The following is a 14,797-nucleotide window of genomic DNA, read 5'->3' on the forward strand; positions in this document are numbered from 1 at the left end:
ATTAAAAATTGAGTAATTTGTAGTTTTAAATTTAGAGTTTTCTGATTATTTTTTACTGATACTTTTGATTTACTCCTTTTCTCTATATATTTTAGTAACAAAATATAATCTTAATTAATGAATTAGAAGTTGAAAATTTATAAATATAATTTTTCTTATTATTATCAAAAAAATATTTTAACAGCTTTACTTTGAAAGTAATGATTTTGCATATATTATATTTGATTCTTACTATTAATCATAACATGAAATTTAGAATCTATTTAATAAAAATTTACTTGTTAAATTTATATATAATAAATTTAGAATTAATTTTTACGTGAAACTAGATTTTTATGTGTAAGCATTATTAATAATTTTATTCTAGAAATGTTCTGCTAATTTTAAATTTTCATACTATTTTTAAATTTAAAAAAAAAAAATTAAATAAAATTATTATTTAATGCAGATGAGTAATTAAAATTTTTAATATTATATTTGATATTTTACATTAAATATTGTTTCACTATTACAAATAAATTAAGCAAGTGTTTGCAAATTATTAATTAATCTAAAAAATATTTTTTTCAATATTTATTCTTGTTAAATTATTTTATTTTTACAATTTTGCAACAAAAATAATTTTAATCAACTAGAAATATAATAATATAATTTTTTTTAGTTTCAAAAGAAATAAAAATTTTTTTTGAGTCATCAATAGATTGTAATTAAGTTTCTATTAAAAACATTTTTTGCAACATCAAATTATAACAATTTTTAAAATATCTTTCAAAAGAATGTATTTTAAACAAACCATAAGAATCTGATTAATTTAAATTCAAAATGTAGCTGAAAAAAAAGCTTTAATTTTATTAATTCTGACATAAATTTAAAATGTCGGCCATTAAAATTGGAAACATAAAAAATAATTTATTTTAAATTTTAAAACAGGTATTAAAAAACAGGTGAAAATGTTGTTAGAAAATTTTTCATAGGAGTCAATGTTAAAAATAAAATAACATTTAATTTAAAAATAAAATCACATTTAATCTATTTTGACTATTAATCAAAGAACATTAAAAGTAAAAAGTTTATTTTAGGCAATAATTTGAACAGCAAATTAACTAATTAAAAAATACATAAAAAAACAAAAAATAAATTCTAACAAAAACAACCATTTTAAGTCCTTTCTTTCTTTAAATATAAAAAAAGAGAATAATGAGAAATTCTTCAAACTAAAATAGATAAAAATAAAAAATGAATAATTACTTAGATAGTTCAAACAATAGGTTAAAGTGTAAGACGGATAATGATAAAACAGCTATATCAGCTTCTTAGTCTCCAACTCCTTCTATGATATATAAATCAAATCAATCTAATCCTACAAAGAGGCCATCTAACTCCCAACAAACATAAAAAGTAGAGTAAAAGCAACCTTAAAATTAATAGAAATAAATTCAGCAATAAAATTAGCCAAATTAAAAATAATAAAACTAAAATAACCCCTCTCCTTAGAAGCGTAGAGCGAGACCTGAATGGAAAATTTCTTGCTATCGAAAAATTATTCAAAAATGGTAAGCTGTTATGAATAGAAGAATATATTCATTTTCTTGCTTTGCTTTACAAGTTGGAGATGTCATTATTTTTTCTTTAACAGCAGCCTACATAGTGTTTAGCTTTTTCGAAGAAATAGATACATAATCTTCAGGCAATGTTGCTTAAATGATGCTAAGTAATTTAAATTTACACTTATTTTTCAAAGGTTTTTTTGAATTGATAATTTAAAAGAACGAATGAGATAAATTTAAATAAAAATTTATATTTAATTAGCACTAACAATTATATTTGGATGTAGAAACGGTTTATTAAGCTTTATTTTTAGCTTAAGCTTAGAAAGAGCACTTTTATGGCATTAAATGTTTGCTTGGGGAACTTTAGCTCTTTCGATAAATCATTGGATGCATTCAAAAGAAATCATGAGCGGTTATTTAGCAATTGCACCTATTTTTGGATTAGTTGCATTCTCAATACAACCCATTAGAAGATACTTATGGGAGTTTTTTATGAGAATGCATTGGATATTAATTATAGTCTTAGTTGTTGGTTGTATCTTACATAGAGTTACCTTAGGGGTAATAGCATGTGGATATTTCTTCTTAGATATATGCTTTAGGTATTTAAATTGATTTAAACTTTTTACTTTAAAAATATAATTGCATTTTATGAATTAGAATATACAATGTTTGTAAGTATCGGGAAATGTCTAGATACATGACTTTAGAAAGAGTAGGTAATAATATAACAAGATTAAGTATGACCAATGAAGATTGTTATTTTAAAGGAGGATAGTATTTTTTCATCATGATTCCTCATCTTAGTTATTTCTAATGGCATCCATTTTCCGTTTTTAGTGCATCATATGAAGAGGAGATGGTATTCTATGTAAAAAGCCTTGGAAATTGGACAGGCGATTTATATGATATCGCTGGAAAACCAGGATAACCTACCAGCTATAGGGCGTATATAGATGGTCCATACGGATCTCATTCAATTAGCATTGAAGGTGATAAATATTAAAATTTCTTAATGATAAGTGGAGGAATTGGAGTAACTCCCATCATAAGTACAGCGAAAGAATTATTAGCAGAAATAGATTATGGTAGACCAGTGAAGAATTTACATTTTATTTGGACTGGCAGAGATTCCGCATTAGTTGAAGGAGTTTTCGAGCCTGGAGACCTAAAGTCTCTATTACATCAAGAAGAAGCAAATATATTGCAGACTTTTTATCATTATTCAGCTGAAGGAGATAAAAGAATTACTGATATTGAAAAGCAAGCTTAAAAGAATAAATAATAAATAGTAGAACTTACAAAAGGAAGACCTAATTTTGATAAATATTTTGATAACGCATATAGATGTTGTTTAAAATCTGGGCATTCCTTAGTAGCTGTACTTGTTTGTGGTCCTTAAGAATTAATTGATTTAGTTGAAATATAGGCAATGAAATATTCAACAGATGGAATAAGGTTCGATGTACATCAAGAGGTGTTTAATTTTTGAAAACTTGTATTTTTTTTATATAACCCTAAATTATTTAAATAAATTGTAAAACTTTATATTTTATGTCTTTAACTTTGTTTCATTGCTGATTAATTAAGCAAAATATTTAATATGAAAGAAACAAGTTCATTTTTCAATGATTTTCATAAAAAAATTGCATTTTATACAAAATTAAGAGAACAAACAAAGCAAGAGCTTATTTTTTATCAATTTGCAACTACAGCTTAGAGAGATTTTTATGTAAATGAATTTTGGTGTACAAAAAAATTAAAATGGAATTTTTTGAGAAATACAATTATGTAAATTTAAATGATTAAAAAAGTAATAAAAATAAAGCCAATTTGCGATTTTAAAATTGATTAGTCTCTGTTTTTTTAATTGTGGATAAAAAACAAGTAATTTGTTTAAAAATAATGTAAAAGGAATTTAGTTTTTCAGATAGAAAAATTAAAGTTTGTTTTTGAAAAGGAAATAAAGACTTTCTTATAATTAATTTATCCAAAATTAAATTAAGTTTAGTAATTGTAGATCTTTGAAGGTAAAAATGAGTGATGATTCTTTAACTATTGAGCTAAAAAGCCATTTAAATTTTAGAGATAATCAAAAATAGGAGAGTTAGCATGATAAATGCAATGCTGTTAAGAGGAATGCAGGGAATATATATATTGAAGATTTAAAATTAAGTTTTGAATATTGGCATAAAAACTATTTAATAAGATTCATAGAGATTTGGCAGTCGATTTTCAATAGAAGGATATTGAATTTCTATAAATTTACAATACAAGTAGGAGATATTTTATTTTTTATCTCAATAGTAGGATATTTGGTTTTGTCATGTCTTTTTTGTAGGAAAGAAAAAAACTCAGGTGAATAAACTCAATTTATGTTAGGTAATTAAAAATATTTAATCAAAAAGAAATAGAATCATAAATATAAATAAAAAAATATTTAATTTAAGAATTCATTTAATTTTCAGGATTTTGGTATTTTGTATTTTTTATTTCCATCAACTCTTAGTAGAATTAATTACCTTTTTTTAAAGGTATTGATTAATTATTTTTGATATTTAATAAAGGAATAACTATTGTCTTTGGGTGCAGAAATGGATTAATAAGCTATATTTTTGGATTAAGTTTTGAACGAGCTATTTTCTGGCATAAATTTATGGCTTGGGTCACTTTAGGGCTCTCTGCTAACCATTGGTACCATGCTAGAGGAATAGTGAGTGGTTATATGATTGGTGGAGTATTAACTACTTTTGTGATCTTTTCGATAGAGCCAATAAGAAGGAAATTTTGGGAGTTTTTTATGAAGCTACATTGGTTGCTAATTTGTTGTATGCTTGTTAGTTGCATCATTCATGAAGTTGGGGCTGGAATTTTAACTATAGGATACTTTGCTCTTGATGTTATATGCAGGTAAACCTGATTTTTCTTATCAAATATAAATGAATGATTTTAATTTTTTAACATACAAATTTTAATTATATAAATTTTATGAAATAGAATTTATACAATAAAGAAATATAGCTATTTATCTGCAAGTATTGAAATAGAGAGAGTTGGAGATAGTGTTGTAAAGATATCTATGCATCGTTAAAATATTACTTTTAAAGGAGGTTAGTATTTTTTTATTATGATTCCAAAGATGAGCTCTTTTTGTGGCATCCTTTTTCAGCATTTAGTGCTCCCCATGAAGAATAGCTTGTATTTTATGTAAAATAGTCTGGAGATTGGACTGAAGCCCTTTTCTAATTAGCTGGAAAATAGGGTAAGCCTGTTAATGTTAGAGGTTATATTGATGGCCCTTATGGATCATACTCCATTAGTTTAGATAGAGATAAGTATTAACATTTTTTATGCATTAGTGGAGGTATTGGAATAACTCCAATTTTTAGTCTTGTTAAATAATTGAATTTTTAAGTGCGTGAAGGAAGATTAGTTTAAAATATTCATTTTATCTGGGTAGGAAGGGATAAATCTGTAATTGAAAACATTTTAGATCAAACATAACTCAAGTAGCTTGAAGTCGAAGATAATAAAATCACATTAAGAAGCTACTTGCATTTCACGAACAGTAAAGTATCAAATGTGATTAAATAAAAATAAAACTAAGGAAATATCAAGTACATCCTGGGAAGACCTGATTTTTCTGCATATTTTGAAAACATGCATAAAATTGCTAAATAAAATTAAACCAATCTTGTTGCAGTTTTGGTTTGCGGTCCTTAATCATTAATTTTTGAAGTTGAAAATCATGCATCAAAAAACTCAAAAGATGGGATTAGATTTGACATACACCAAGAAGTGTTTGAATTGTGAATAGACATTAAGAAAGACATAATGTCAATCAAATCTAATATAAATTAATTTTTTTTTCATACAATTAATGCTCAACATTTAATGAGAAATTTTATTTTTTTCAATTTTACCTTTTCAATTGAATAAAACTAGACATTCTTTATTTAAGAAATCTATTTCTCGCAAAATTTGAATGATAATCTCAATAAATTCAAAATATTACTTATTTCTTCAGCAGTAGCTATAAACTTAGTTAAATAAAACACACATACATAAATTTGATAAAAAGTGATTAAATAAGTAAGAGTCTCTTGTTGATTTTTCATCTTTTCTCTTTAAAAAAGTTGTGTATTAAATAATTTGTTTTATGACTATTAAGAAGGAAAATTTAAATAACAAATTGCTCCTTACATTCAGAAAAGTTAGTACTAACTATTTTTATTAATTGTCAAATATTTCCTATATTTTTTTTATAAATATCTTAATATGTTTATATTTGCTTATTTTGGTAGTTCACATAAGCATCAAAATATTTAATAAGTTTAGAAAAAATAATATAAGATTTATAGTCATATTTTTTGAATAATCGCATATTTTAAGAAAACTTTTACATAATAAGTCTTAAGCACTGTTGTTTACTAACAAAACGTTTAAATTTTAAAAATTATTGATAAAATCTATTTATTATTTTAAAAAGAACCTGAAATTAAATGAAATCATAGTAATTAAATATAATCCAATTTCTAGAAAAATTCTATCATAATGATTTAATTTCAATAAAATTACAAAAAATTTATTATTTAACTTTGTGAATTTTTTTAATCAAAGAAACTTTATAATTTGATAAAAAATTTTATTTTAAGCACCAAATTTAATTGATTAATAACTTCTTAAAATTATCTCAATAGTAGACAAAATCAATTCAAATAATTAAACAACTAACTAACTAACTACTTTAATACATTAAAAACATATTTACTTAAATAAAATAATCATAGTATGTAAATGTTTAGATTACTATCATAAAACTCATTTTAATTTTAAGGATATTTCTAAATTTAATAGTATCCTTATTATGTGATGCAAAATTCAATCTTTATTCATATCTCTTATAACATTATCATATAAAAATACTTAGTTTTAAAAACATAATTAATAAAAGATCTTAAGTATTTCAGAATTTGTTTTATCTTTTATTATTTATAAAATACTTTTTAAATTTAGCTTTAATGGTTTTTTAGCATTCTTAAAAATTCAAATTCTTTAAGATAAACATATACGAAGTAGAGAAATAGTTTGTTAGAATGTTATCTTATAGTAGCATTGAGCAAAAAGAAATATTTTTTTTAATAAATAATTTAATAAAGATAATATATGTTTGTTATTTATTTTCAAGCAATATACCCAAATAAAAAAATTTAAAAATATATTAGCCATAGTTTGATTGCTACAGTAAAATTTGTTTATTTTTAAGGCTATTTATTTAAATTATGTTTAAAATGTTTATTTATTTGCTACCACATATTTTTATATGTTGCTTGAATCTTGTTCAATTTATTCTTTGTAATTAAAAAAGTCTTTGTTTGTTATTTTATTGAAAATAATTTATCTATACTATTTCAAATATTAAAACCGAGATCACTTTAGCTAATTCATACAAATATTAATTTTTAAAACAATTAACATAATATTTTGAGTATTCCTTAGAAAATTTATCCAGATTCTCATTCATAACAAAGCTCAAGAATGATAAATTTTGATTCACCTGTACAAAAAAGAGAAGATTGTCCATAGATGTAATTAGATGAGTTACAAACATTAGATAATACCTCAAATATTGATAAAAACTCTCAAAATTTCGATTAGTAATCCAAAAAAAAGACACATATTAGCTAATTTAAGTAACAACAAAATAAAGATTAGACTTCTAATAAAGATGATAGTTAATAGAGTATTCTAAATCCTGCAAAAAAAGTGCCACTAAATCAGCCTCTATGGAAAACATAATGGCAACATAAATTTATTTAATTCTGGTAAACCCTTTTCAACAGGAGAATAATTTCTTTTTCTTGCTTTGCATTGTAAGTTGGAGATGTCGTGATTTTCTCTCTAATATCTGCATTATTAGCGATTGTTTGTGTTGACATGACAGATACTGCTTCTTCAGGAGATATGGCTTCTATTGTAATGGGTAATTTTTTACTTTGATAATTAATTATCGATTAATTTTAATTGAAATTTGCTTAAATGTGAATATCATCAAAATAATTAAATTTTACTTCCATTTAATACCTTAAATGTTAGAATAATATATAGAGATAACCAATTATTTTAAAAAAATTAATTTGATTATTTTATAAATTTAAATCACAGCTGCAACAGTAATTTTTGGATGCAGAAATGGTTTATTAAGCTACCTATTTGGGCTGAGTTTAGAGAAAGCTGTTCTCTGGCATTAATTCCATGCTTGGATAACGCTTGGAATGTCCTTTAATCATTGGTTTAATTCGGATTCACTATTTAGTGGATATTTAGTAGAATTTCCTCTTATTGGATTACTCGCATTTTCAATCAAACCAGTTAGGAGATATTTATGGGAGTTTTTCATGAAAATGCATTGGCTCCTCATTATAGCTCTAACAGTTGGGTGTGTGGCTCATAGCGTTACTTTTACATTATTTGGACTTGGATATTTTGTTCTAGATTTAGGTTATAGGTAACTAATATAAAGATTTTTGTCATTTTGTTTATCAAACTATTTACTTAATTTATTATTTATAATTATTTTTTATTAATTGAAGACTTTATACAGTTTGTAAACATATAAATATGTCACAACACATGAATCTAGAAAAAGTGGGATCAAATATCACAAAAATTACTTTGAAAAAAGAAAATTCAAATTATAAAGGTGGCTAATATTTCTTTTTAATGATTCCCAAGATAAGTTATTTCTAATGGCATCCTTTCTCAGTTTTTAGTGCTTCCTATGAAGAATATATAGTTATTTATGTTAAAAGTCTTGGAGATTGGACAAGCGAACTTTATAGGATAGCTGGAGACTAAGGAAAGCCTACTGTAATTAAAGGATATGTTGATGGCCCTTATGGATATCATTCAATCAGCATTGAAGGAGACAAATACAAAAATTTTCTATGTATAAGTGGTGGAATAGGTGTTACACCTATTATTAGCACAGCTAAAGAAATCCTTCATTAAATGGATTAAGGAAGACCTATCAGTAATCTTCATTTTATTTGGACAGGCAGAGACTCTGCTATTGTTTAAAGTGTGATCAAGCCAGGGGAATTAAAAAATTTATTAAACCAAGATGATAGCAATATCTTAAAAACGTTCTATCACTATTCAGATAAGGGCGATAAAAAAATAGATCAATTATAGAGTGAAGTATAAAATTGCTAAGAAAAAATGGTTGAACTGGATAAAGGAAGACCAGACTTTAACAAATATTTTGAAGTGGCCTTTTAAGCAGCAAAATAGAGTGGTCATAAGTTAGTCGGAGTGCTCACATGTGGTCCTTAATAGTTAATTGATACAGTAGAGATTAATTCTATGAAATGGTCGAAAGAAGGAATTAGGTTTGATTGCCATTAAGAAGTTTTTAATTTCTGAAAGAAAAGTTTTTATCTAACTACTAAAAATATAAAATAATTTTGAATAATTTAACTTAACTTAAATTACACAAATTCCTTTAATAAATTAGGATTATTAATAAAAATAACATAAACTAATTATTTAGAATTTAAATTATTAATTGAAAAAAGGAATATTTCATTTTAAGATGATAAAAAGAATAATTAATTAATGTATTTTGTATGACTTAATTTATCTTAATGTCAATAAAATTGTAATCTAATAAATTTATATTATTTTATTTATTAAATAGAATCTTAATTTTACCTATTATTTTTTATAGAATAACTTATTTTGTTTTATATTATTTAGTTAATTTATCTCTAATACTTGTAATATAAATTATCCTAATTTTATGAAAAATTATTAATTCTATTACATACTGTAACAAAATTTGGTCAAAATATATTTAAACAACACTTTCACCTATTCATTCAAAGCGACACCTAATCTTAATATCTTCAAAAGGTACTGCTTTTTAGTTAATTTAAATGGCACCTATTTTTACCATTTTTAAACAACACCTGAAATTTTGTCATCAAAAATTTTAAAACATTTAAATCTTATTCATATTAATAAATTTTATAATTTATACAATGGTTTTTTACCTATCAAATAGTATATTTTTAATTTTAATTTTAAAGAATTGAATAAAATAGTAAATTAATTTTTGTTGAAAATTGATAATAATAAAAATCATGTATAAATATTATTTTTGACATGAAACAATATTTAAAAAGTAAATATACAATGTGTTTATGTGTTCAAAATATTCTCCATAATAATTTATACAAAGCTAAATTCTTTGTGTCTATTTCCTCTTTTTAGTTAAATAATCAAATAATCCTGATTTATTATCTAGAATATCAAATTTATTTTTTATATGGCTAAATGATCAAAAGTCTACTGGAACCAAATCAGGAGAGTAGGGAGGCTATGGCATAAAAACAAAGCCATTATCTAGAATATATGATTTAACTTTTTAGTTCGAAAATTTTCATGATAACCTCTATATACCTGTTTAATGTCTCTGATTTTTTAATTCATTTATTGTATTACGCTCTAAGCAATCTTTTAAATAAGATTAATACTTTAAAGTTTTAACGTTTTTAACCTAAGTAATAATAATCCATATTGTTAGTTGAAAAAGATACAATATATCATCTTCTTTTAATCCTTTAATATTTAAGTTTGGATGTTAATCTTTTATTACCACAAAAAGTTTGAGCCTGTATTTTGAATTTATCTCCAAAAAAACCAGCTTTAATTTAGAGCAATAACGTTCCTCAGCTTCCATTTACCTTAAATCTTTTCAACAGATTTTAATAGCCTTTATTGCTTATCAAATTCTGTTAAATTATCTGAAAATCTATTAGATACTCTGCTCAAAACTAAATGCTCAGTCAATATTCTTTGCAATGTAGATAAAACAAACTCATTAGAATATCCTAAATAGAATAAAATAGATTTTCTAAGATCATTTAATCATTTTGAAAAAATTTGCTTGGGTTGAGTCTGCTATTGATCTACCAATAAAATAGGAATCTTCCAGGATATCTATCTCTACCTTTTGCAAAAAATCTCATCAATTTTTTAATAAGAGAAATCTTCATCTCCCATAGCTTCAATAAATTAATTTTAATTAATTTAACATATTAGTAACATTTACACTTTAATAACTATCTTATTTTTATATAAAATCTTTTATATTTTTGTTTTGAATTTTCTATAAAATTTATGAATGATTTTTTTTAATTTATTGATATCTTAAATTATTATTTTAATATATTATAGACAACAACTTTTATTAATTTAATAAAATATCAATTAAAAACAAAATATGCAATTATTAATGAGAGTGAAAAAATTATTCTTTTTTTTTAGTTTAAATATTAGAAAAATTTTATGTAAATTTGTTTGTTTATGATAAAAAAATAACAATCAACAAAGAAATTTATCAAATATTTCATCATGGTTGTTAACATCTAAATAATATAAATTATATATTAATAATTTATTACTCTAAAATAAAAAACAATAATATTTTTATATTTATTTTTTCTGGTAAATTTAATAACGGAAGATGTTTAATTCCTAATAAATGAAGTAGGATTAATTAAATAGAACATTTCTAATTATTTATAATGCAAATTAATGATATTCTTAAGCTAATTATCAAAAAAATTAAAAAATTAAAAAGAAAACTTTTAAATCACTTATAATACATATTTTAGCTTTTCTTTGCAGTTAACCACCAAAGAATAGGAAAAAAAATCATTTACTTTTTTATAAAAAAATAAAACAATCTACCTAAACTCAAAAGTTTTTTTTTGATTCTTAATAAAATTTTTTTGTTTGACTGTTATGTTAAACTAATTTTCTTATTGATTCCTAGTAATCTATAAAAAAATAAATAATTTATACCTCGTTTCTTTTTTGTAATTAAAGAATAAAATATGATTCAGGTAAATTATTAATTGTTTTATATAATTAGAGCTGGCTTTTGATGATTAAATCTATTTAAATTTTAAAATTCAAAAAATTTAATATGATTTAAAAACTAATCAGTAAGTAAGTAAAACATAAATGACAAAAAAGAAAATTCAGGTAAGATAAGTTAATGCTTTTAAATCAAAGTTGAATAACTCAGTTAAAATATAAATAAATAAAAATCAATTACAAAATTAAAAAGTAAAAAGAATTTCTTTTTGCAAAAAAACTGAGTTCACCATTTGCTATTCATCCTATTTCTCCTGAGCATAAAATTATAGGAATGAAAACAGATAACATTCAAACCTAGATGTAAGATAGTCCATATATTATAAATTAAAAAAATGAATTGATCCCTTTAGAAACTCTTTCTTTGGGAAATAAATCTATGTAGGACCAACCAACTTAAATATAACAAAAAGACTAAGTAAGTCAATTCAATGACTAAAGCTAAAGATTTTATGCTCAGAAGCACGATCAAGAAATAAACCATTAGACAGTACCAAAAAATCCAAAGAAAATTATGTCATCTTGGAAAGCATCTTGGCACCATAGGTTTATACAATACTGGCAATCTATATTTAACAGAAGAATTGTTTCCTTTTATTGCTTTGCATTATAAATTGGTGATGTTTTTATATTCACTGCTATTGTTGCTTTTTGTTGTTTTGTCTGTATTGAAGATAAATAAGAAAAATCCTCTGGAAATATGGCTTCAATTTTAATGGGTAATTAATTAAATAATTAATTAATTATTTCATTATTTCTTTATTTAGAATATCGATTTTTTAGTGGTTTAATTTTTTATCATAATTTTATTTTAATTAATAATTTTCTGTAAAAATTAATGATTATTTTACTTTAATAATAGCTGCAACTATTGTGTTTGGTTGTCGCAATGGTCTACTAAGCTACTTCTTTGGGTTGAGCTTAGAAAGAGCATTAATTTGGCATTAACTCCTAGCATGGGCTACTCTTGTCGCCTCATTAAATCACTGGTTTCACTCAAAGCGCCTTCTAAGTGGATATATTATTTAATTTCCTATAATTGCTTTTATCATTTTCTCCATAAAGCCAGTTAGGAGATATTTGTGGGAGCTATTTATGAAAATGCACTGGATTCTAATAATTGTATCAATTTTTGGCTGCATAGCTCATGGAGTTAGTTTTGCGCTTTTTGCTTTTGGCTATTTTATTATTGATGTTTGCTATAGGTATTTATTTTATTATTTAATTTATATTAATGTGTATAATTTCCCTAATAAAATATTTAGAATGTATACAATTTACGAGCTTAGTGATGTATCGAAATAAATCAAGTTAGAAAAAATAGGAAATAACATAACAAAAATTTCAATGTCAAGTAAGAATGTCAATTATAAGGGAGGATAATACTTTTTTTTAATGATTCCTAAAATAAGCTATCTATAATGGCATCCTTTTTCTGTATTTAGTGCTTCGTATGAAGATGAAGTTGTATTTTATGTTAAGTCACTCGGAGACTGGACAAGAGAGCTCTATAAAATAGCAGGCGAGCAAGGAAAACCAACAATCATAAAAGGTTATTTAGATGGTCCTTATGGCTACCATTCTATAGGAATAGAAGGTGATAAGTATAAGCATTTCTTATGTATAAGTGGAGGTATTGGAGTGACTCCAATTATAAGCACGGCCAAAGAAATTTTAAAATAAATGGAAAAAGGAAGACCTGTAAACAGCTTGCATTTTATTTGGACTGGAAGAGATTCCGCTATCGTAGAAAGTGTCTTAAAACCAGACGAATTAAGATCTCTATTAAACCAAGACGATTCAAGTATCTTAAAAAATTTCTACCACTATTCAGACAAAGGAGACAAAAAAATTGAAGATATTGAAAAGTAGGCATAATAGGAATAATAATAGTTAGTCTAATTATCTAAAGGAAGGCCAGAATTTACAAAATATTTTGAATCTGCATACAATGCAGCTAAAGAAAGTGGCGAAAGCCATGTCGCTGTACTCACATGTGGTCCTCAATAACTTATTGATACAGCTGAAATAAATTCAATGAAATGGTCAAAATAAGGAATTAGATTTGATTGCCATTAAGAAGTTTTTGACTTTTGAGAAATAAATAAATACAAACTCCTAAAAAAATATAATAATTATATTATCCAATAACATGAGAATATATTAAATGATAGATAGATAGCTTAATTTTTGATAAATAAAAAACTACCTCAACTTAATTTATTATAAATTAATTAATAAAATAAATAATTTAATATAAATTTTTTAATCATTTTTTAGACATATTCATTTATACTAGCACACACTTTTATTATTTACTTACTTCAGAAACCTTATCATAAAAAAGTTATTTTCAGATTATGAATTTTTGTTTTATATTCTTTATTCAACATGGATGAATAGTAAGTACTACATAAATTTACATCATACAATTATATAAATACTTTTTCTGCAATAATCATTTATTTAATAAATCCCCTTATTATCCCACACAAATTCTTGAAATAAAAATCTATATAATAGAAAGAAATTGAATTGCAATAATTTTTCAAAAACTTTTAATAATTTTCTAAAAGGATTTGGAAATTATTCTCTTATTAAATAAATAATAAACATTTTATTTTAAAATAAGTAAGAATATTATATTATAAATTAAAAATTTAATATCTGAAAGCACATAATTAAATAAAAAAATCATAATATAATAAATATTTTATAATAAAAATTAAAATTAAATAATTTATTTAATTAATAATCTACATTATATACATCAAATCTATAATTAAATTATAATTTTCCATATCCACAAGAATAAGTGCATAAATGGTTCTAATAACAAACTTTCTGATACATTAAGATAAATCTTTGATAATTTATTTAGCATTGAATATAGATGGATTATCCTCTAAATATTCCTCAGTTTCCTCTATAATGTTGTTAGAAAACTTTTCATTTTCACTAAAATATTCCTTTTTATTCAGTGACTCTCTATTTTCTATTAATTTAATATATTTATAAATTCTACTCAAAGAAACTTAGCAAGACACATTTATATATCTTTAAATAGAAGAGTCAATTAAACAGATAATTTGATTTTTTGTAAAATATTACTTGGAAAATTTTTATTATAAAATTTCAAAAATAAAATTTTAAATAATGAATTAATTTTATGAGAATTTTAATATTTATTTATTAAAAAAAAATGCATAATTTCAAAGAATTTAATTACACCATTTAAAGCAAAAAAGCTTTTAGCAGATAGATATTTATTTGTTTAATTTAAATGATTGCTTTAAATATAA

At 23.2% G+C, this 14,797-nt stretch overlaps 5 protein-coding genes across 5 annotated transcripts; 4 read left to right on the forward strand and 1 right to left on the reverse strand. All coding sequences in view use genetic code 6, as the record gives it.

The window, feature by feature from the left end:
* Nucleotides 1-1,197: 1,197 nt before the first annotated feature.
* TTHERM_000510201 (ferric reductase-like transmembrane component family protein) lies at nucleotides 1,198-3,042 on the forward strand (the record flags this gene model as incomplete). Its single annotated transcript, XM_012797463.1, has 3 exons — nucleotides 1,198-1,711; nucleotides 1,810-2,152; nucleotides 2,211-3,042. The coding sequence occupies 3 exons, from the start codon at nucleotides 1,198-1,200 to the stop codon at nucleotides 3,040-3,042; spliced, it is 1,689 nt and encodes a 562-aa protein (XP_012652917.1).
* Nucleotides 3,043-4,206: 1,164 nt separating this feature from the next.
* Nucleotides 4,207-5,363, forward strand: TTHERM_000510212 (ferric reductase-like transmembrane component family protein; the record flags this gene model as incomplete). The annotated part of the gene is made up of 3 exons (XM_012797464.1): nucleotides 4,207-4,460; nucleotides 4,548-4,636; nucleotides 4,690-5,363. The coding sequence occupies 3 exons, from the start codon at nucleotides 4,207-4,209 to the stop codon at nucleotides 5,361-5,363; spliced, it is 1,017 nt and encodes a 338-aa protein (XP_012652918.1).
* A 1,725-nt stretch (nucleotides 5,364-7,088) lies between these two features.
* On the forward strand, nucleotides 7,089-8,975 carry TTHERM_00513180 (ferric reductase-like transmembrane component family protein; the record flags this gene model as incomplete). Its single annotated transcript, XM_001015226.2, has 3 exons — nucleotides 7,089-7,533; nucleotides 7,716-8,058; nucleotides 8,144-8,975. 3 exons carry the CDS (start codon nucleotides 7,089-7,091, stop codon nucleotides 8,973-8,975), a joined length of 1,620 nt encoding a protein of 539 aa, XP_001015226.2.
* A 1,064-nt stretch (nucleotides 8,976-10,039) lies between these two features.
* Nucleotides 10,040-10,293, reverse strand: TTHERM_000513197 (hypothetical protein; the record flags this gene model as incomplete). The annotated part of the gene is made up of 2 exons (XM_012797465.1): nucleotides 10,040-10,067; nucleotides 10,151-10,293. The coding sequence occupies 2 exons, from the start codon at nucleotides 10,291-10,293 to the stop codon at nucleotides 10,040-10,042; spliced, it is 171 nt and encodes a 56-aa protein (XP_012652919.1).
* A 1,476-nt stretch (nucleotides 10,294-11,769) lies between these two features.
* Nucleotides 11,770-13,592, forward strand: TTHERM_000513198 (ferric reductase-like transmembrane component family protein; the record flags this gene model as incomplete). Its single annotated transcript, XM_012797466.1, has 3 exons — nucleotides 11,770-12,214; nucleotides 12,358-12,700; nucleotides 12,761-13,592. 3 exons carry the CDS (start codon nucleotides 11,770-11,772, stop codon nucleotides 13,590-13,592), a joined length of 1,620 nt encoding a protein of 539 aa, XP_012652920.1.
* Nucleotides 13,593-14,797: the final 1,205 nt, after the last annotated feature.

Source organism: Tetrahymena thermophila, assembly GCF_000189635.1.
Source record: "Tetrahymena thermophila SB210 genomic scaffold scf_8254654, whole genome shotgun sequence".
Classification (NCBI taxonomy): domain Eukaryota; phylum Ciliophora; class Oligohymenophorea; order Hymenostomatida; family Tetrahymenidae; genus Tetrahymena; species Tetrahymena thermophila.